This window comes from Conger conger, chromosome 15 (genome assembly GCF_963514075.1).
Source record: "Conger conger chromosome 15, fConCon1.1, whole genome shotgun sequence".
Classification (NCBI taxonomy): domain Eukaryota; kingdom Metazoa; phylum Chordata; class Actinopteri; order Anguilliformes; family Congridae; genus Conger; species Conger conger.
In genome coordinates, this window is record NC_083774.1 from 19,052,661 (window position 1) to 19,074,949 (window position 22,289).

Consider the following 22,289-nt stretch of genomic DNA (forward strand, 5'->3'; position numbering starts at 1 on the left):
TGAGCTTTCCTACCCAAAGCAGACATTTTGACTTAAACATTGGAATAGGCTCCAATTCAATCAATTTTCACATTCAATCGGAAAGAAGAACCAACTGTCACATCCCTTACCACTCTGTCACAATAACACCTGTGATGGGGTGGTATGTGACAGGGTGGTCAATTTCATGGTCACAGTTCTCCGTGTGGTCAAGTTCCTGACCTTACATGGTAGTATGCATTCAATTTGAAATATCATTTTATTTGCGTTAATAGTGTCAAAATCTTAATAAAAAACTGTTTTCCCTATCTATTTTGCGTGACAGTGTGGTTGGGTTGAGCTTGACGGACCCCATCTAACAGTGCATATTTATAAACTAAACAAGTTAGTGTGACGGGGTGGTAAGTCAAATTGAGTGATGAACACAAATTTTTACCAAAAATATATTTTTAATTTTGAATAAATATATCTTATGTAAACAGAGACACACATATACTCCTGAAAATAATAAAAGTTTGATAAAAATATTACATTTATTTGGTGATATTTTAGAAGTAAATGTCATGTTGGTCAAAACGGACACGTGAAAATGGCCATGTACTAATGAAAATTGATTTTAAAAAAAACAGTGAGTTACTCTTTAAGAATACTATTTCCTCATATATCATGTTAACAAGAACACATGAATTAGCCCAATAGCTTTAACATTTTTTGTTCCTTATGCACCTCATCAAACGCTGCGTACCCAGATGGTATCCGTTTCGTAGAATGACTCATCCATCTATCTATCCATTACGTTAGCTAGTCAACAATGTCAGTCAGATAACCAATCAATCAATCAACAGTCAATAATCAATAATCAATTTATCGAACGTTGTCTAGCTAGCTCGTTAGCTAATATTACCTAGCTAACGTCAAAGCAAGAGATTAACGTTACGTTATATAGAAATAACTGCAAACAACACTTTTTGCTAATTACAAATAAGAGTATAAATAAATGTCAAGAAAAGATAAATGTCAACAGAGAAAGTTTGGCAACCACACTGCCGAGTTGACGCTAACGTACACATTAGGGACCGTAACTGGAATCGTAACCCCGGAAGTGAATATGCGGGATAGCGATTGTGGGGGGACAAAATTGGTTGTGATCGTTGAACTCATAGACATGTATATATGTCTATGGTTGAACTGTACAGTTCAATGACGATTGTGACAGAGCAGCAATGGATACACCTACTGGAACCGGAAGTGTTTTCCCATGCTTCCTTACTTAGTTGCTATTTACCTATTGGTCAGATTTTAATGACGCAGGGATAAGACCGGGGAAAATTTGAAATTACAAACAGGAGGAGTGAAGAATCGCCAAAAGCGGTCTGAATAACTGGAAGCGTACTGCTGTAAAACACCGTCACACAGTCAAACAACCGTTAATTATCTATGTTCAAGCTGGCTAGTTAGATTTAATAAAGTAACATAGTGTGTGTTACGCATTTTACCTGAAATTACATAATGGCTGATAATATTGCTTGTTCAGTTAACGAACAACTGGATTCGAACGAGCAGGACACTGGACATGTCAACATCGAAGGAAGGGTGGAGATTTCACCGAAAAAAGTTAATTTGGACTCTGAAACTGAAATGGTAACTGTCGGAATTAATGAGATACGACGCGATATACTTCAAGTGAGGCAAGGTAAGTTAACGTTAACTTTAACTCGAGCTTGCTAGTCTAACTGTACTAACGTTAACTTTAGCTAACGATGGTTTACGCGAACGTTTTGTGATCATGTTTCAGGCGTTTACCACACAGGAATGTCTAGTTGGCTAGTATATGCAATTTGAATATCTGCATTAAAATCGTGTCGTTTAAAAAAGTTCACAGCAGTGAATGCAGTTTCTGTTTACTGCAATGAGGTCATGGATTGCTCTTGGCTACAAATATGCATGAATTGACTGTGTGTGTGCGTGTGGTCATGGGTTTCTTCTGGCTAAAAATAGGCATGAATTGACTGAGATTTGAAAATGAATACGGCCAATTGATGTTCTTTGACTCACTGTTGAACTAACGACGTACGTTAAGAACACAAGCCGGCCAGTTAATTAGATGAATATTGCTAAGTTAGGCTTTTTAACCAAGTTTGGTAGCAATGTTAGTGTGTTAGACTTTGGCTGGGTGCCCAGGTCCTGAATGTTCTCATTTCCTCTTTAGGCATAGCAGTGAACTGTATATGTTATAAGGGAAACACTGCCGCCACAATAACGTACGGTACCGATGGTATTTACTGGGACTTAAGTTAACTTGATGCCGGTGTTTGTCCCCCAAGGTCTATTTCAGAATGAAGACGACGACATCAATGACAGTGGAACCGATTACGTGACTGGTGACAAACCTGGCACTCTCTTGCAGAGGGCAGAACGCGTTGGTGATGTTGCCCTTCCGGACACTTTTCAGACCGATCAACTTCTGTACTATGAGCGATTTAAGGCTTACCAGGATTACATGTTAGGTACCTATCTGCTCTATCAATTTCGAACGACAACATCGGTTGACCTGGGGCTCCATACATGCAAAGATAACTTTCAGCTAATTATACATTTCACACTTGTTAAATTGTTTTACAGTGGCCATAATTGTACATGTTTTCTGAATCCCTTGATAATGCAAAACCTCAGTTAATTCTCCCTTAATCTTCATCTGCTGAAGAGATGAAGTATCCTTATCCATGTAACTTTTATATACTGTATTTCATACCTAGAACCACTTAGTTGACATTCTTTACACGTATTCCTTAACCTTACTACATGAAAAAGCCCAGGCACTTCAACTTTCAAACTGTGGTGACAACCATTTCAAAAGCACATCAAACTCTAAGGAGAAAGCCTTGACATTTATTCAACTAATGGAAAGACCCCAGATTGTTCTTTGTTCTGCATGTAAACGTAAGCAGTGTGCACATCATGCTTGTTGATGAGTAAGGCCTTGTGTGACCTGACAGGAGATGCCAAGACATCAGAAGTTTGGGCCTTCACATCTGACTACCTGGAGAAGGTCGTGGAGCCGTGTGATTGGCGGGCACTGTGGTGCACAGATGTTTTTGACGTGCTGGTGGAGGTAAGTCTCCATGTATGCTGGGTGAACTCAAATCAATAAGGTGTGCTGGGTGTTATCAAGATGAATTATGGGTGGTTCTGTTGCCTTTGATAAACACCACAAACCGGGAACCGGGTTGTCCGGGTACCTGCACTTCTTCCTGTTAAGCTGAACATGAACAGTTCCTCCACCCTGGCTCACACGTCTATGCAGGTGGTGGACGTGGACTACAAGCAGCTGAAGGCCAAGGTGGAGCTGGTGCTTCCTCTGCAGTGTGAGAGGAAGGGCTGTGAGCTGACTGAAGAGTCCATGAAGGAGCTCCTGGAGGTCACCCAGCACAAAGTGCCCCTGCAGGAGGTCCACGCGGTGTATGACGACTCCGGCGACTTTGATCAAACAGCGCTGGCTGTGGAGCACTTACGGTAAAGCAGTCTCACAGCGGCGACGCGTCTTTTAAATGGCATAATACTTATTTGTGATTGCGGAATGCAGTCAAGTAACAAAAGGAAACCCTCATATAAAAATCTTTGGTGGTTAAAATGCAGGAGAGTACCTTTAAAAGCCCTTAGGAATAGGAAATCTGGTCCTGTGGTCTTCAAAATGCTCAGAAAGTAGAGAAGTAAGTGCAGATGAAAGGAAATAGCACTACAGCACCTCAGCGGACAAAACTGCGGGTAGACCAGTGCCCTTTGATATGGACTTGTCGACTGAAATTGTGGACCTGTCCAGGGAAACTTCAAAAAGGCTAACCTTTAACATTTAATGATACCGAGAGACATTCCAATACCAATGGAATGGAGAGAAAGGAAGCAGACCGTACTATATTTTTGCTTGGTCGACTAGTTTTGCTTGCTTGGTTCTTTTGAAGTTTTGGATTTTATAGGATAAAGTAAAATCTGTAAAATCAGACCTGTGATCATAATAGAGTTAAGTCCATGCGTGATACTCGAGAAGAAGGGCTGAAAGTCCACCTTAAAGGGAGATTGATCTGAACAAGAGATCTGCTCTGGGAACAGGGGCTTTTGCATTGGCGAATGCTCCGTGCCCTTCTCGTTGGAACTAGTTTTTCTGGAGTCTGCAAGCTTTTTCTTGGCAGGACTCAACAAATGGGTCCTTTTTGCTATTTTTGCCTGGAGGCGGTCTGAGTGAACAGCCATGTAAGGCTAGTTTAACATGAGCCATTATGTGACCCGAGTACTGGGTAATGGATAGGGGCTTCAACCCCTGGGTGCTCTTGAGTGACATTCCGCACCGGTTCAGGAACCTGATTGGCGGGTTATTCTCTGTCCCCCCCAGGTTTTTCTGCCGGCACATCTGGAGGAAGTGGGATGAGGAAGACGAGGACGACGACTTTGACTACTTCGTCAGATGCGTGGAGCCTCGCCTCAGGCTGTGAGCGGGGAAACGGGCGGGAAGGTTGATTAATGCATCTGGGTCACACGAACCTCAGTCATTGCTCCGCAGCTGAGCAGAAAGTGCGGTTCCGCTCTGAGCCACAAGATGGCAGCATGTGAAAGATTATTTTGTTGCACTTTTACTGCTTCAGTAGGGAAGAAACTTGTATTTTACTGCTCACTATTTTACTCAGGGAAGAGCAGAATCATACATGAGACTGTGGTGTAGTTGGTATAGAAGTGGCTGGGTTCAGGATACTACTTCATGGATTTGTATTCAGGGGGCACCATTTTGAAGTGGCCAGAGGAGTAATGAAAGTGACACCATTTAATGTCTGCATTTACAAAATAAATTGGTAGATAACTTGACAATCCAGCAACTTGGTTTATAAAGCAGATTAAACGATAATGATAATATCCCTTTTCTCGCACTGAAGAGACACGACCCCAGCTTTTTTTCTAATGGGCCATAATGGAGGGAAAAATCTAACCGACATGTAGTCGTCCTCAATGCCATTTGACAGTGTCGGGATAAAAAAAACTATCAGGTGATGTTTACAGCAGGAGAAAAGTGGTTGAGCGTGACACAGTACACGTTTCTGGTCGATACAGAAGATGACACTGCACTTGTACCCTTCTGCCCTCTATTTCTGTCAGTTAAACTAATACAGTCAGTAATTCACCCCATGCCCACGCGAATAAGACAGGACCCCCCCCCCCTTTGACCAGCGCTGGGCTCAAAGCCTCTCCGTTAACGCACACCGGCGTCTCCCCCCCCCCCCCCCCCCCTCAGACACTACGACATCCTGGAGGACAGGGTCCCGGCGGGGCTGGTGGCCGAGTACCACGCCGCACTGCGTCGGTGCTCGGAGAAGTTCCGCGAGTTCTCCAGCCTGCGGAACGGCATCAGCAGCGACGCGGAGTCGGAGCTCAACGACGTGTCCATGGTGGAGGGCCTGAAGATGTGCGAGCAGATGGAGGCCTTGAAGCGCAAGCTGAGGATCATCGAGAACCCGCTGCTCAGGTGGGGTGCCCCCCAGGGGGCGGTAGAGCGCAGTAGACCGTCTCCGAGGTTGACTTACAGTAGCGCTGCCTCTCAAGGTCAGAGTAGCCCAGCTTTGAAGTTTAACCCGGTCGTAGCCACACGATGGCAATGTTTCATGTTGGATATCCTTTGAAGTAAAAAATAATGTTATTGTCACTCGCATGCTCGTTATTGATATTTTCTTCCTGCAGTGAGGCAACAAAGCCTGCTAGTTAGCATGCCACGATTTCCTCTTGCCTTCAATAGGCTTAATAAAATAGAGTTAGTGTATCATTTTCTGCAATGGTCTGAATTTCATTACAATTTATTTGGTTTTGTTGAATTATTAATTCAGTATATGTGGTGTAAACTCTCCAGCACCTGATAATGGCTAGCCTATTTATAGGCACTTTAAACAAACCAATTATACAGAAAATCAATTAATTTTGTTAACCACATTTGTATTGCGCTCATCCCTCAAGCTTCTAATCGGTTGTAGTCTTGCTTTCTCCCCCAAAAGCTCATGTCGTGTCTGAATGACTCATACAGCTGACCTCCCCCACTCGTCAACCATACATCCGTTAGCCTATTTGAAAAGGTCGAAAAAAAAAAAAGAGAAACAGACTGGATCTAGTGTTTTAAGCATCTCTGTTTTGGGCTCATTTTGATGTCATTTGATTTCAAACCGAGTGACAAAGGGGAGCTTGTGGATGTAGACAAGGTTATTTGTCAGCTCTGCTTCAAAAAAGGTACCAGTATATTTGGGTAATGGGGCTAATTTAAGATTGCACTTGAGACACAAGCACTCTGGTGCTTTTAGCCACCTGATGCCATTCACTGCAAGTGGAACTTTGTACACGGATACAACCGCTTCCTTGTCAGCTAGGAGACTGATGAGTTTTTTAGAAGCCATTGCTAAAAGTCTGAAATACAGTTGTGAGGTGGAAAATGCTGACAGACTCTCAGCTTGGCTGAGGGATTGCTACCATTTGTCACAAAAAAAAAAAAAAAAAAAAACAGCATTCAAGTCGATGCCTGAGAAATTTGACCGGCAGTATGAGGTTTCAGGAAGAAAGTGTTTCGCCAATGTTGCACTTGGTAACCGGATGAACGACAAGCATGTTCAGGAAATGAAGGACATCGATTATCTTTAAGTCAACGGACCTGTGGTAAAGTAACCATGCTTCAGAAGGGTGCTGGCGACATCACTGGACATTGGGGTTTGTAAAGAATTGTGGGTTTAAATACTAATCGTGACTAATGCAGTCTCTCAGTTAGATTGGCTCATGTGAAATTTGGTACAGTGTGGGGAAAAATGCCCAAAAGCCACCCAGAATGGACAAGCAACATGAAAGCATTATTTTAAACTTCAGATTCCCCCCTCATTGTGAACGTGAGCATTATACTACCAGAAGGGTGTTGAGTAGATTAACGTTATGTGTACGTGCACTCTGGCTTCTCTGCTTCTGCAGGTATGTCCTTGGCTACAGGGGGAACTCGGGCCAGCTGTCGTACTGTGCGAAGGGGCCCCGCCCGACCGGAGCCCGGGTGGTGCACGTGGTGTCCTCCTCCATGACCGTGGGCCTCCTGCACAAGCTCATGGCCGACAAGCTGAGCCCCGATTTCTCCGGGGAGGAGTTCGAGCTGCAGGTACGCCAACCTCTCACCTCATCCATCCAGGGAGCCCTGGAGCCCTGTCCAATCTTCTCCGGACGAGTAGAATCAGGGCCGGAGACTCAGACTCTTCAGACACCTGGCTCTACTCGTCAAGGTCTGGATTGAAGACCATGATTGTTTAATTAGTTGAATCCGGTGTTGTGCCGGGCTGGAACACGATCCTGGTCCCGCGCTGCCCTTTTCAGGATGAGAGCGGTCTCATTGAGGGACGGCAGAGTACTCGTCTCTCCATGGCCTCTGAACCGGGAGAGTGGTTCATCACTGCCTCTGCAATGTTCTCCACCCCTGACACTCAGTCACTAATGTATCTGCAATGGGGAGTCGGAGGGATTTTCAGCAGAAAACAATCTCGCACACTCCTGAGCGCTGCCTATTGCGGCGGGGAGTGAGTTCGCGGAAGAGCCCCCCCGGATAATGTTCCGGTCCGGATTGCTCCCTCCTACTTAAGTAATTGACCGTTGGATTGTTCCTGAAGAGCATCCAAGGACAAGGGACCTCACACCGACCCGTACACCCAGTGAAGCTGGTGACCTGAGGCAGGAAAATGGTTGGGCTCGGTACTAACCATTATTCTGGTTCTCAAGATTATTAGCAACCATTATTCTGGTTCTCAAGATTATTAGCAACCATTATTCTGGTTCTCAAGATTATCATAGTTAATTTTCGTAATTGTCCTAAACCTGTTGATGTGGTAGAATTGTATTGTTCTTCCTTGCATTAGTGTGCACACATTTAAGAGTTCTCGCATTTTTACAAACATCCCTTTTACAAGCTCCCAGTGTCTTTATTTTATTTTTACTTGGCTTAGAAGGCCAAATTGCTTACAGCTCCAGGAGGTGCATTCACAGACTGCGAATGGCATGTGTGTTTTATACGCTGGCTTTGTGCACTGCCGCCGTGCGTTACACCAGGGCCCATTGAAAGGTGTGTTTGTCTGTTTGAACCTTTATTTGCTACGCTTGTATTCCACGCGGATCTCCTGTGATGCAGCGAGCGTACGTTTGAGCTCTCCCGTACAGCGTTGTTCCACTCGGATCTTTTGATCTGGAGCGGTGTTTTAGCCTTGCCTGGTTCCTCCCCCCAGTTCTACAGTGATCCCCTGCCGGCTCTGAACTCGTGCTACGAAGGGGACGCCGTCATCGTCTGCCCTGGACACTACCACGTGACCGGCTCCATCAGCATTCCCGACTCCGTCGAAGTGGAGGGTAAGAGATCGCGTGCCCCGCGAACGTCTTTGTAACGGTCGTCACCCTGTGACGTGGGTTTCCTTCACTGTTTACCAAAGCTTTTCTCTCCTCTGTCACAAAACATTGATGCTGAACATGAGATTGATGTGATTATGCAGGTGTTAATAAACCTGACTAAGGTTACAGCCAAACTCTAATCAGTTTAATCTCTATCCCAAATTATGACCGGAAATACTCTACCAGTAACCTTTATTTAATGTCACAATGCTTGTCATTTACATACACAGCAACACTAAGTGCTCAGTTACACAGAACCCACATATTTAACTAAATCAATTTCCCAAGGGTACAGCCATGAACTGTGCTGTCTTTATAGATTGATGTAGATGTAGATATAACCTATGAACGGGAAACGGTTGTGTTGTATGAGGTTGAATATTAGCTGGAGGGCAGATGGGAATTGTAAAGATGCCATGCGAGAATGCTATGCAGACAGCACCGATTACAGATGAGAGAAAGGATATCAAAGGCAGGCTAAATATCAGCATATCAGGATTTCCCACCCCCCACCGAGAACACTCAATGTTCAACGTAAAAGATTTAATACCGTTTGCTTCAAGGCTTTCTTTGCAGGCAGTAAACCAGTCACCGCGTACATGAATGCCGCACTTGGTATCATCTTCATTTACTCTGGGTAAAACAACCCCCGAGCATTCGTAAAAATTAACACGGCGTGTTAAAAAAACGCGACAGACGCGGAAGTAAATCTCGCTCGATGGCGCAATAAGCGTTTAGTAATGAACGGGCGTTTTAATGCATAAAAGATGGAGGAAGGAGGTCAGAGTCGGAAAGGCTGTGTCAGTCTCCTTATGCAAAGGAGACCTGCGGAGCCAGATAGCGAGAGCTCCCCAGATTGGGAAGGCTTTTAAGTGCCGTGCTCTCTCTGCCTCCCACAGAGCAGGGAAGCCCTGAACCAGCCGATAAGGACAGCTCGGAAAGTAGCGTGGAGGCTTGTAGCGCACAATGCTAGGCAGCACGTAGTTCTATTAGACCCACGCTGGATTAGCCTAATAGAATTCTTCCCCTGCAAAAAAAAAAAAAAGCCCTGTGAGTTTTACACAAGCTGGATATACCGTGTGCTAAGTTGTGTATGCGGGCATTATAAATGTTGGAATTGTTTAAATTGCTGATGAATGGGTAGGAGGCTGAATCCGCTAGCTCGGAAACGAGCGGGCCCGCGCTGGGAGGACAGGGTCACTGAACCCGGCGCGGGAGCACAGACGCCGGTGTTGGTCGTCATGAAAACGTAATGAATCCGGTGGGATTTTTCAAAGGAGCTGGCCGCCCGGGTGGACGTGGCCTCACGACCCGATCGATCTGTATTCCGGCTCCCGCCCAAGCCAGGGACCCCGTCCCAGATAGGAAGCTCCTCTGTGTCTTTAGAAGACCTGTCAGGGGGGCGGGCGATAATGACTCTCCACCTTCACTGCTCTGTCCGTCAAGCCCTGCTCTTCAATGCCAGGGACTAAGCTGATGTGACGTTTGGACTGTTCTGCGTCTGCCGTTAATCACTGAAGGTTAATCGTTGCCTTCTAGGATACGGCCAGCCTGATGAAGTGGTGATCGAGCAGAAATGTAAAGGAGACACCTTTATAGAGACCTCGGGGGCCAACATTAGGATTTCCAACCTCAAATTCATCCAGCACGACGCCATCGCTGGCATATTTTGTAAGTATTTCAAATATTGCTATTATGCCAAAATGTTATGGTTTTATTAATGTTTTATTTTACGATATAAAACCTGAACCAAAATACCAAGACTGCTTGCTAAATCAAAAAAAAAACGTGCATCAACATGGAAATGCATCAAAATGTTTTAATCATTTCACATTATTTTGAACTAAAGAAAGTAGAAGGTAATTTCACGACCGTGTTGGACTGGCATCAGTGTGAGCCTGTCTTATTGTTTCAACACCGAAAACTTGTGTCTCAAGTCACAATGAAATGAACTATAAACTTTCTTATTAAAACTGTGAAAGTGATTAAGATGTTTGTGTGGCCTAGCCTCCTTGCAGGGACTTAAGAGTGTTATTCCTGGAACACTTGACCCCGTCTTGCCGTCTTCACTTGATTGCACTGTTGACTGTTTTGAACTCGACTCTGCTTCTATTTCCGTCTCCTGAAGTGCTTTGCTAGAATTGGACAACTTGCACAGCAAGAGTCTTCCGATAAAATGTACGGCAGAAAAAAAACGCAATCACAGAAGTACAACTTTAGACTTGTCCAAACTAAACCGAACAAAGTAACGGTTGCACCTTATACTGGTGCTTTTGATCAGAAAAATCTCAACATCTTCAACATGCTCAACATATCTAGACACAGGGAGAACCTCAATTACTTGTTGCAATTGCGTAATGGGCCATAAAGTGCAGAAGGATGTGGCTCTTGGATATAGGACTGTCGGGCAGAACTGTTTTTCTAAGTGTTGGCGTGCGTGTCTTCTCTCCTCCCGTCCTCCCAGGTGTGCGGCAGGGTAAGCTGGAGATGGAGAACTGTGTCCTCCAGTGTGAGACGACGGGGGTGATCGTGCGCACCTCCGCTCAGCTCTCCATGAATATGTGTGACCTCTACGGGGCAAAGGTGAGAGGTCGTCGCCACGCTCACTCCCTTATGCAGTTAGTTGGAGGCAATCTCTGTCGAGGAGGTTCCTCGTTGTGCCCAAGATTACATTTCTGAGGTGGCAAACTCATCCAAAATGAAGCTGTGCCCAAATTGAGGAAGTCCTATTCTATGTGGTGAATTATTTTTAATGGCCACGTAACTACCATCTTTCCCACGTCTTCCTTTGCAAACCCACTTGCCAGAAATTGTTCCCGGTTCCTTTGAAAAATCTCAGCAGTCCTGCCCATGGCTGCCAGTTGCCCTTTGCGTTTGCCTTTCCTAAACGGGCTCTTCCTCAAACAATTAATCATTTACCTGTAAATGGATGGTCCCACAATCCTCTGCCAACTTCCATCCTTGTGCTGTCTGATTGGCTGATTAGCTACATTGCCTCCTGTCTCGGGTCAGATTCACGCAGGGAGATTTCGTCCCACTTGATTTGCGAGGTTAGCGTCTCTGACCTAATGTTTAGCTTCTCTAGTTGTCGTGTGTTCTTGTGATTCATGGCAGTCCTGTGTGTGTTTTGCAGGGGGCTGGGCTGGAGGTCTATCTTGGCAGCATCTGCAGCTTGGTTGGAAACGGCATTCATCACTGCAAAGAAGGGATCCTGATCAAGGTTAGAGAGCTGGGGAGAGGGAAAAAGACAACAGACGCAGAAACCTAGGACTAATTCTGCTTTTGCTATTCTCATCATTTTTCTCCATACTAAACTGGGCAATTCCACGGTGACTTGACGTTACAACTGCTGGATATTTGGGTGGTATAGCCCAATACTGATACATGAGAGACTGACCTGCTTTTATAACCCTCAGGTGTCAATAACTCTTGTCAGTCTCTATTATGTAGACTTTACCACACAAATATCCAGCAGTTGTAACGTCAAGACACCGTGGAATTGTCACGATTGCCATCATTCAAAACAATGTTATATAATGGTTTGCAGTCCTTCTAGCCACTGGAATGTAAGGTAGGCATCTTATTTTGCTTGTACGGTGAGCCTCATTTTGTGCTGCAGGAGTGTCAGAATTCCCCTCCCCCCACAGCACACATCATCATCAGTTAACTGGAGGCTGGTGGCCCGGCTATTTGTCTGTGCTTTCTATTTTATTGTCCCCGTAATCAGCCATTTCTGTCCTTTTTCAAGTTCAATTCAATTCCATCTGCACAGTGCTAGTGGTATTATCTTCTCTGAGCCTAAATTGAATTTTTGTGGAGAGATGTAAAAAAACTGTTAGGGAAAAAAGAGGAAAATATGGGGTGTTTTTTATTTTAATTACCTTCAGATGAGTCTTGCGGTCTTATCTCCTGCCCCGAGGTTCAGCACAGCCGTGTTTGTCTTTATCGGCGTCTTCACGCTGTGCGAAGCCCTCCGAGTTTCTGTGGGATGGTTTCTTGAGAACTCATTTTGTAGAGCCGTGTGACGGCCGGCTGTCGCGTTCGTCCTCTTTCTCATTTCCTTCTTTCTCTGCAGGACTTTGCAGACGAACTGGACACCATGCCCAAAATCACCATGATCAAGAACGTGATCCACAACAATGAAGGTTACGGGGTGATCCTGGTGAAGCCAGAAAACGATCCTCGATCGGGGAGCGCCACGGCACATGCCACAGGTAGCTATGCACATGCACTGCACAGAGTGTGGTAGCAGACAGGGTCAATGTATCAATACAGGGTTAACGGACCCATAGACAGAGGGACAAAGGGTGAGAAAAGTGATTGACTAGATGGAAAACTAGAGTCCATCGATTCGGTCCACTAACTGTCCTAGATTTAATTTGTCTCTCGCCTAGTTTCAATTTTGGTCTCGTTTCATGAGCTTAACTAAAATTTCACGAATGCTGAGCCTCAGTCGTGAATATAAAGTTTTGTTGCTAATGGTTATACAGCTGTGCTCATGCTTGTACACAAACACTCTCCTCAGGAGCACGCCATGACGGCAAATGCTTGTCATGCTGCCGCCTGCAAGCCAGTCTTGCACTGACAGGGAAATCGAAAAATTTGGTGATATACAATGTGCAAACATTGGCATCTATGTTGTCTGTTTTTCCCTTTCCAATATACAAATAACAATAGAATCGTCACGTGCCACTTTAGCGCATGACGGGGCATTATGAGATTTCCTGTCAACAGTTGTACTTTTGCACTACACAATGCCAACACTTCTGATTAAGTATATTTTTTATTTGTCTACATGTTTCCAGTTTGACTAGCGTTGAAAATTTGGACAGCCTTGACATTCATCATCGCACTTTTTAAAATGAAAAATAATAGATGTGTGGAGAAATATCCTACACTGTGGTCTTTCTTGACTGATGCACATAAGTCCCCAAGACAGTTCTGCTTAGAACTAGCCTCAGGCCCAGCACTGCAATGCCTTGCATTGGTGCTGACAATCCTGCCCACAGGAAAAAGGGATGAGTTTTGCATTTTAAATTCTCCTAAGATCAGCTTCTTTGTGTATGGAAGGCCCCTGTGAATTTAAAACGCATTTCGTCTTGCAGCAGTTGCCTATATTGGTTCTGGGCTAAAACATGTGTTTAGTGTATAACCCTGTAATGGTGCAGAATGCTGCCTTGCAGAAGAGGCGGAGGATGGGAATGTGGAGGAGGAGGTCCCGGAGAACGGGGAGCTGAAGGACGAGGGCCGAGAATGCGGGACGCCGCTGATCACCGTGGAGGAGTGTCCGTCGGACCCCCGACCCCCCCGCAGACGCAGCGGCGTGCCCCCGGAGTTCACCGAGGGCAACGACGCCATCAAGAGGGAGCTGGCCGCCACGTCCGCCAAGAAGAGACGTCTGCAGCGGAGCCGGGCCCAAGGGCCGGGGGTCACCCAGACCGACCACACCCTTCTGTCCCAGGACATGTTCGTGTCCATCGAGGACAACCAGTTCAGGAGGAACGGCAAGGGCAGCTTCGGTACCTTCCTGTACTGAGCCGTCTGACTGCACTAGGCCCACGGTCCTCACTCCCAATGTGTGTGTACACACACACGGTCCTCACTCCCAATGTGTGTGTACACACACACGGTCCTCACTCCCAATGTGTGTGTACACACACACGGTCCTCACTCCCAATGTGTGTGTACACACACACGGTCCTCACTCCCAATGTGTGTGTACACACGCACACACACCGTCCTCGCTCCCAATGTGTGTGTACACACACACAGGCCCACTGTCCTCGCTCCCAATGCGTGTGTATACATACGCATTTTTAAAGACTACACGCACCATCTTCCATTTCTGTGAAGTTCTCATGCCATCAATTTTTATTTTCACACTTTCTACTCAATGTTGTGGTTTATGATCATGTACTAATTTTTGCCATAAAATGTTTGTGATCTCAGGTCGTCCAGTGTAAATATTTTAGAGGAAGGAAATATTCATGCTTTATGAACTTTAAGTATGAATCTTCACTACTTGCTGATTTCACCTTTAGGTTGTGTGTGCTTGTATGCATCGGGATTTGAGTATATACACCAGATACAAATGTGTTCAACTGAATGGCAGTTTGTGAATTCATCACTTTCACAAAGTGTAGGATTTTGGATAGAGGTCATTGGTTGTAATGGATTTAAGTAATCTTTGCCTTCTGTAATCTTTTCTATTTTAGGCACCTGCAATTAATGTTTAACTCCAGCTGATTATACCGCAAAGGATTAAACCTCGTCTAAAGCCGTATTTCATTGCTGCAAGGTTGATAAATTATACACTTGATAACGTCCCACCCAAATACGACTCATTTTATGCACTGGGTTAAATTGGACTGCATTCTGCACAGTTCCCCGTTGTCAGTCAGTGAGGCTGAATTGCGCACCCCAAGACCTAATTGTTTGCTGTACTAGAATTGAACTGCTATACTGAAATTTAGCAGTACACTAATACACAAATACACTAACTCCACAGGTGTAGTTTAGGGGAATCAATGTTTGTGTTAATGCATGGGAAATGCTTTGCATGTTATCGAAAGGTTAACAAGGTTGTGCCAACACACTGCAAGAGCCTCATGCATTCTGACCTCTTGCCTTTTGAGAGATAATTATTCGTTTGTGGGTGTTCTATTTTGTGCATGTCAAATCTACTTTTTCCCACCAGTGCTGTCAAAACAGGAATTTGCCACGTAAATAAACACAAAACCAATCTTTGCACACACCTTCACACCGATTAGACGAGGAAGGTTTTTGGCCTTTTCTGTAACCTGATTCATTCTACTAATAATCCCATGGTGAAACATTTCCCTCCTGAAGAACATTACTTTGAGTAACGTACTGCTGTAACTTATAGTTATAACTTCTAATGTCGCCCTTTAACTCGTCTGGGAAATACAGAAATGGTATGAATCTGAGCTGTAATGAATATACTAGTTTAAACACAAAGTTTCACAAGGTTTTTGTTTTTTTGATGAAGTAGGTGGTGTGTTTACTTTGTTTTTGATCTGTTGGTCCTTTTATTGCTTTCACATATCACATCTCTGTCCTTGAACTTATTTTTAATTTACTTTGCTACTAATTCAAAGCGGTTCAAATTCAAATCCTGTTGCCGCAAATGGCAAGTAAGTATTGCTTTATAAATCAAAGGGCTTATGCTGCTGGTATGTGCGGTGGAGATAATAAGAGCACTGCATTAGCTGGATGAAGAAGGGGAGGGTGACATTAGTAGCACTTATTCCTTTATAAATATCTTTTAGTGTCTTTGGGTGCTGCAGAAATGGCTATTACGATGTTCATCATAAAGACGATAAATCATGACTTCATTTAAGAACCTTTCATCCTTGACATCGGCTGTCATGGCTACTCACATCAGACACTACATTCTGTCATTACACTACTTATGTATGAGCTGTAATTATTAACTAGTGTTATTCTGTGTGCCTTTTTAAACACATTTTTGGCAAAGTGCTCATTTCAGTAGATGCAGCAAATTCTGAAAATGTAACTCATGAGTTTGTGTGCCCTCATTATGTGCGATGATGTTTATTTTACTGCAGTCATTAAATGGTCTTCTGTACATGTCTCAGTGCATAGGCATGCATTTTTATTTTTAACTGCTGAACTAGATGGCCTTTTTGCTGTTATTCCAGATATAACGGTGGTTGCTTTAATGAACCTTGATTTGAAAGCTGTTGGGGGGGAAAAAATGTTAAAGAATAGTTGATGGTTCAAGTAGAATTTTTGGTCTTGTTTAAACAAAAAAGGTTTTCAGTTTGTTTTTGAAATGCATCACAGCTAATGGAGTTTTGTTTTCTTAAGAATATTGATTATCTTTACCGCTGTTCTTTCTAGATTAAAAAGTGCTGTCTAAAAAGGCCGGTGTTTTATCTCCACGTTCTTCTTCACATGAGACGCCTCCAGACATGCTCACAAGTGGATGTTGTGTATTTCTCTGAAGCGATGTCCTCTGGAGTTGTGGATCCACACAAATTAGTTATCTTCTGAAATGGGTTGGTTACAAAGAGGTTTTGCTGCAGTAACAGAAATATATTCTATTGTTTTTGCAAGCCCATTATATTGCACTGCAGTTTAGTTGAATTTGCCGGGACTGCTTTGTCCTAGCCATTTCAGGGTTGTAACGGCACATTTCAGCTGCGTCTATTAGGGCAGAAGCAAGAAGAAGTTGACCTCGAGGGGGAAGAAGTGTCACAGATTAAGCGACGGCTAAAGGCTTGCATGGCTTGGGCATTGTTTTTGAATATGCTTCCAATGGAACAAAGTAAAAGGAAGTGAAGCCAATTAGATTTAATTCAGCGGGGCTTTTGAATTAATTAGTTTACCTCAAGATACCAGGGAAGAACAGCTTGTTAATTGGCCGTGTCGGGAAAGCCAAAGCTCTCCCTTATCCTCTGACCTCTTAGTTTGCTACTGCTTATTGCATTTGCTCTTCCATCGACTCTTATGAAGGTGGTGGAGGGAGAGAACTTTAAATGGATTTCTGTCAGAAATGGGAAATCGTTCTCGAGCTGCCGCACCTCCACAGGTCTGGTTAGAGCGTGATAGAAGTTGGTCAAAGTTTATTGAAAGGAGAGGGAAAACGGTCTGAACAGGGGGGCGGCTAACGACAGACTGGAACTCAATGCAGATAACGAGCCGCAAACAATATGCAGAGCTTTGGCCGTTATCACCGCCTGTCCTGGCATGCCCCCCTGGCCCGGTGCGGAATGAACTATTTCCGCCGGAGGGTTGCACTGCGGGTTGAGTAGGGGCTAATTGATCTGCTCCGGGTGACGGTGTCCGCCTGGGCCGTGAGAGGGGATTGACGTGCCCATTTTAGTACAATCCCGGGCCGAGGTCAGAGGGCCTGCATTCTCGCTTCCTTCAGCTTGATTGGTGAGACTTCCTTAAACCCTCTTGGATCACTAACTGCATCTGCTTTTCCAGAAGATCAATTTAAAATGGTGCGTCCCATCTCGGCGCAGCTGTGATCTGGGTGAACTCGCACTGGCATCCCTGCGAAGGCCAGTCAAGAAGGGAGACCTCTGCACTAAATCCACTCTCACCATTGACAGCAGATTGTACACTTTCCAAGATGCTGGAGTGAAACTCTGGAACCTGTCCATTTATGAAACTTCTCTTTTTATTTGGATTTTTTTATTTTCTATTTTTTTTTTGCAAAGCCGTTTTATCTCCAAATTGGGATCACCAGTGCAACCCCTAGAAGCTCAAGCTGACGCACAGACATTAAGCCTGCGTACTCTGGTGAGTGTGCCTGTACCAAGACACCGAAGCCTTGAACCAAGTTTGTTTTTATACATAATGAAAGGTCCATTCACTATCCATGTGAATAAATTAATTGATTTGGAATCTGTTGTCCCTAAAGTTGAACACAAGGGGTGTGTGCTGGCAGCATTCTGTTCTGCTAAGAAACCATGGAAAATATTGCTAAAAGCCCATATTCACCTGGCAAACACTCCCCCTGAGCAACTTGCTGTTGGAGACCATACATGCATTCACTTGATTTACTTGAGGAATGCTCCCAGACCTGGCTAACAGCATTCCCTGAGCAGTAGATAAACAAATGAACACCAGCTGAGAAAAACTTGAACACGGAAAACTAGCTTATGCAAAATAATGAAAACTAAACTTGACACTATTGCATTGTTGCAAAATGAACACATTTAGAATAAAAATATATCTATATTCATAGTGGGGATGCCAGTCATGGGAAATAAAATGAAAAGTTTAAAAACTAAAACTAACAAGCTAAACAAATACATTTGAGTTGAAATGAAAATAGAATAAAAAATAAAAGCTAATCATAACCTTGACCTAAACTAATGGCAAAATATTAGGGGGTTGTGTTGAAAGGAGAACTAAGATGCAGTCTGAAGAGGTCGGTCTTCAGTTTTTATCTGAGAACATAACTGAAATACAAAACATTTTTTAACCCTGACTTTGAAGTAGCTTTTTATTGTTCTATTGTTTATTTTCATTGTCTGTTTTTAGAGGTATTCCTTATTGTATTGTGTCTTCCATTCTTGGCACTGAACATTTAATTGTAACTAATTACTTTGTATTATCTTATTGCAAAGCACTTTGTGCTGTATTGTATTGTACAAAAGCTGCTAAACAAAGATTCTTTATTTATTTTCCTTAATTAGTTTACTTTGCATTTATCTTACAACCACAGTGTGGAAGTCTCAGACAGATGCAAATCTTTGGCTTTCCCATGCCTGTTAAGAAGCCTAGCATTTGTGTTAAAGCCATATTTTGTTAATATAATGTTGCCTGTATTTTACTGACATGGTAGCAGTGCACCAGTAAAATTAGAAGAATGCTGCACCATGCAGTTAGACAGTTCTCTTGAACTGGTAGTCAGTGCGGGGAGTGGGAAAGGCCCACACACCAGTACGTGTTGATCCTGTCCCTGCTGTGGAACAGATCAATAGCCTCCGCAGTCTTGGTAGGTTACTCTCCACAGTCTGCCTGTTAATGACTGCAGTATCTCACGCCATCTGTCATATTCCATGGGCATGGCAGGGGTCCACTTCAATTGTGCTGAATTAAAAACTTTAATTGTCAGCTCCTGGCAACCTGTCCCCTCTGACTTTGATGCTGTTTAACCCCCCTCCCTGTACCTCCTCGCTGTTAATATCCAGGGGCACTGCCAACAGAGACGTATTCTTCTCTTACCACACAATTCAATAATACATTTGTTATTGCATTTAAATTCAATTGTATCGTTTCCTTTTTTTATTTTTTATCTTATAAATGCAATTTTGATGATAGATGCAGACACATTTTTTAATGTATCTATACACACACAAATGCAGTTATACTATGTGTGTGCGTATGTACTGTACGACCGTGTACTGGAAGGTACTTTATACTTTTCACTTCAAAGGAGGCAAAGGGTATAAAATGTTTAAAAGAACAAGTTCAATATCCTCTGTCCTCAGTTAAGCACTAGAAATATCCTCACCCGCCGTGCTGTTGACAGTGTCTCTTTTTCTCTGGGAAATCTTACTCTGCAAAGTGGCTGACTAGTTTCTGCTGCCGCGCTTGTCACTAATCAGGAAACGGCACGTTCGTGGCGGGTGCCCTGCGGGGTTCGTGTCGGCTGAAAGGTTAGCTTGTCCATCATCCGTGTATGTTGGCATAGGGAAGATAAATGCATGCGACATGTACACGCGTGCTGGCACGTAAAGGTCAAGGCTTTACATTTTTCAGATGGGATGTGGGAGGCAGGAACTTTGCTTTTGTAGTAGCGTGCAGTCACGACTTTATTGACTTTTTACCTACTGTACGAATACGGATATGGCCACAGGAAATGATACCTTGAAGTTGCAGCAGCATATCCAAAGATGACTACTGTTTAGCTTGTTACACTGTTTTTGGCCATTCTTGTAAGTAATTCAGCTAACAGTGGAATTCAGATTTCTTTTTAATTTCTTGTGGTAATCTGGCTTGTATGTTTGACCTTCGAACTGCACACACAGCATTTAAAAAAAAAAAAAATGGCAGGCATTTATATAGCACCTTTATTCAAAGCGCTGTACAATTGATGCTTCTCCATTCACCCATTCATACACACACTCACACACTGACGGCGATTGGCTGCCATGCAAGGCCCCGACCAGCTCGTCAGGAGCATTTGGGGGTTGGGTGTCTTGCTCAGGGACACTTCGACACAGCCCGGGCGGGGGATCGAACCGGCAACCCTCCGACTGCCAGACGACTGCTCTTACTGCCTGAGCCATGTCGCCCCCTTGTATTTATAGAATACAAGTTACTAAGCTGCACATTAAAGTGCTGTTCTACCAATGGCACCTGCCACTACATTAGAACAAAACATGTGTGTGCAATGTATATTACATCGATTGGAGGGGTTATATGTACATGAGTTATGTAATGCAACACAATATGGAATATCATAGATATAAAAGTACACAGTCATGGATGTTTGTATTTACTTATGGTATTGGAGCCGTAAGAGAACAGATGCTTATGTTTATTCCCTACCAAGGAAAGTGTATAATATACAATGTGTCTTCCAGGAGCTCAATTTCCCATTGAATGCATTGGAAACTATTATTTTTTATTGGGGGATTTCCATAACTATATGGCAGTATATAAAGGCGAGTAGTGCATTATGCTGAAACTTTCCCAGACTTGCTGTGCCTTTATGGTAAGCTGTGAAAGATGCATTATCTTGTATCAAAACAAACAGAACCTTTGTTAGGTACTAATGAAGACTTCCAGTGAAATTGCGCCGATACGTCCGCTCGGAGCTGTGTAAGTTCACAAACGGTGACGAATGAGGTCAGAACCTGGAGGCAGGAAGGAGCTGATGGTATGCACAGGGCTGCATTGTGTGCTTCCCCCACCGCTCTGCAGATCACAACCCAGCGTGGGCTGGCCTTTCCTATGAATTGCTCCATGAAACCTTATAATGGCTGCTGCAAATGTCTGGGGTACCAAGTATTGAACCAAAAATGATAAATAATTTATCAAAATTTGTTGATTCTGAAATGCATTTCTCAAATGTGTATTTTGTTTCTGACGGTAGTGCATTGCTGCCACAATAAGAAAAATATTTTCAGCTCGGTATATCTTTATAACAAGAATTTTATAAAAGTTTGTGGTTTTAATGAGTTACTGAGCGGGTATCATTTTTCACTGTGACAGAAACGCACCGCCATTATTTATCAAATATATGTGTGTGCGGTGTCGCTATGCCAAGCCCTTCCCATCTGCGGGAAAAATCCACCCCTTCTCTGGCTCCCTCCCTCGCCCTCTCTCTGCAGCCCATCTGATCTTACTTTCAGCCTCAGCTAATGGCTCAAGCACAGATTGTGTTGAAAACCCAGACTGTATTTAAGAGCCGCATTCAAAGCATGAGCTACAAGCTGTTTCAGCAAGGGCTGATGGGCGGATAGATCCACAGCCCGTTAAACACACAGCCTAGCTCCTACCTCAGAACTTCTCATTACAATTCTGGAAGAAATGGCAACGGTCAGGGCCGGGTTTCCCGATAATGGTGTCTCTTAGCCTTTTTACGAAGACTCGCAAGGTATACCTTACTAAGGTTGTTTACTTTTCTAGTCGTGTTCTCCGAACTATGACTTAGGCGGTTGCTTATGGGATAGCTTCTACGTGTGACGTTACTAGGCCTAGTCGACTCACTCTAAGATCGATTATTCACTCCATGCAGCGACTGCTTGACTGTTATGAGAGAAAGTAATGTTCTTTATGAATGAAATACTGCAGGAATACTTTAAAATATTGCATTTATCACAAATCTACAAGTTAAATTATCCAACCGTATATATAATTTTCGCCAAATTATATACAGTGCATCCGGAAAGTATTCACAGCGCTTCACTTTTCCCACATTTTATGTTACAGCCTTATTCCAAAATGGAATAAATTCATTATTTTCCTCAAAATTCTACATACGACACCCCATATTTCATGTTGTCATTAAGTGGGGTTTTTTTTTTTTTTTTTTTTTGCAAATTTATTAAAAATAAAAAACTAAGAAATCACATAATAATAATAATAATAATAATAAATTTTATTTATAAAGCACATTTAAAACAACCATGGTTGACCAAAATGCTGTACAAAACCAGGGAATAAAATTAAAGATAAAATGATGGTTTGTACACATGTACATAAGTATTCACAGCCGTTGCTCAATACTTTGTTGATGTACCTTTGGCAGCAATTACAGCCTCAAGTCTTTTTGAATATGATGCCACAAGCTTGGCACACCTATCTTTGGGAAGTTTTGCCCATTCCTCTTTGCAGCACCTCTCAAGCTCCATCACGTTGGATGGGGA

General features: G+C 43.5%; 1 protein-coding gene and 1 long non-coding RNA gene across 3 annotated transcripts in view; both read left to right on the top strand.

Annotated features, from left to right (window-relative positions):
* Window positions 1–1,296: 1,296 nt before the first annotated feature.
* On the top strand, window positions 1,297–16,317 carry shcbp1 (SHC SH2-domain binding protein 1). 2 transcript variants are annotated; one of them, XM_061222008.1, is made up of 13 exons: window positions 1,297–1,672; window positions 2,304–2,486; window positions 2,976–3,091; window positions 3,284–3,492; window positions 4,367–4,462; window positions 5,258–5,488; window positions 6,961–7,138; window positions 8,250–8,370; window positions 9,949–10,080; window positions 10,874–10,992; window positions 11,543–11,629; window positions 12,485–12,623; window positions 13,578–16,317. In XM_061222008.1, exons 1-13 carry the CDS (start codon window positions 1,489–1,491, stop codon window positions 13,943–13,945), a joined length of 2,163 nt encoding a protein of 720 aa, XP_061077992.1. In that variant the 5' UTR covers window positions 1,297–1,488; the 3' UTR covers window positions 13,946–16,317. The 2 variants fall into 2 exon arrangements, with proteins under 2 accessions (XP_061077992.1, XP_061077993.1); XM_061222009.1 differs by having other exon boundaries at window positions 13,593–16,317.
* Window positions 16,318–16,828: 511 nt separating this feature from the next.
* Window positions 16,829–22,289, top strand: part of LOC133112101 (uncharacterized) — a 121,563-nt gene continuing 116,102 nt past the window's right edge. Inside the window, exon 1 of the long non-coding RNA XR_009705036.1 lies at window positions 16,829–17,703. This is a non-coding gene — a long non-coding RNA (uncharacterized LOC133112101). The remainder of the gene's footprint in view (window positions 17,704–22,289) is intronic.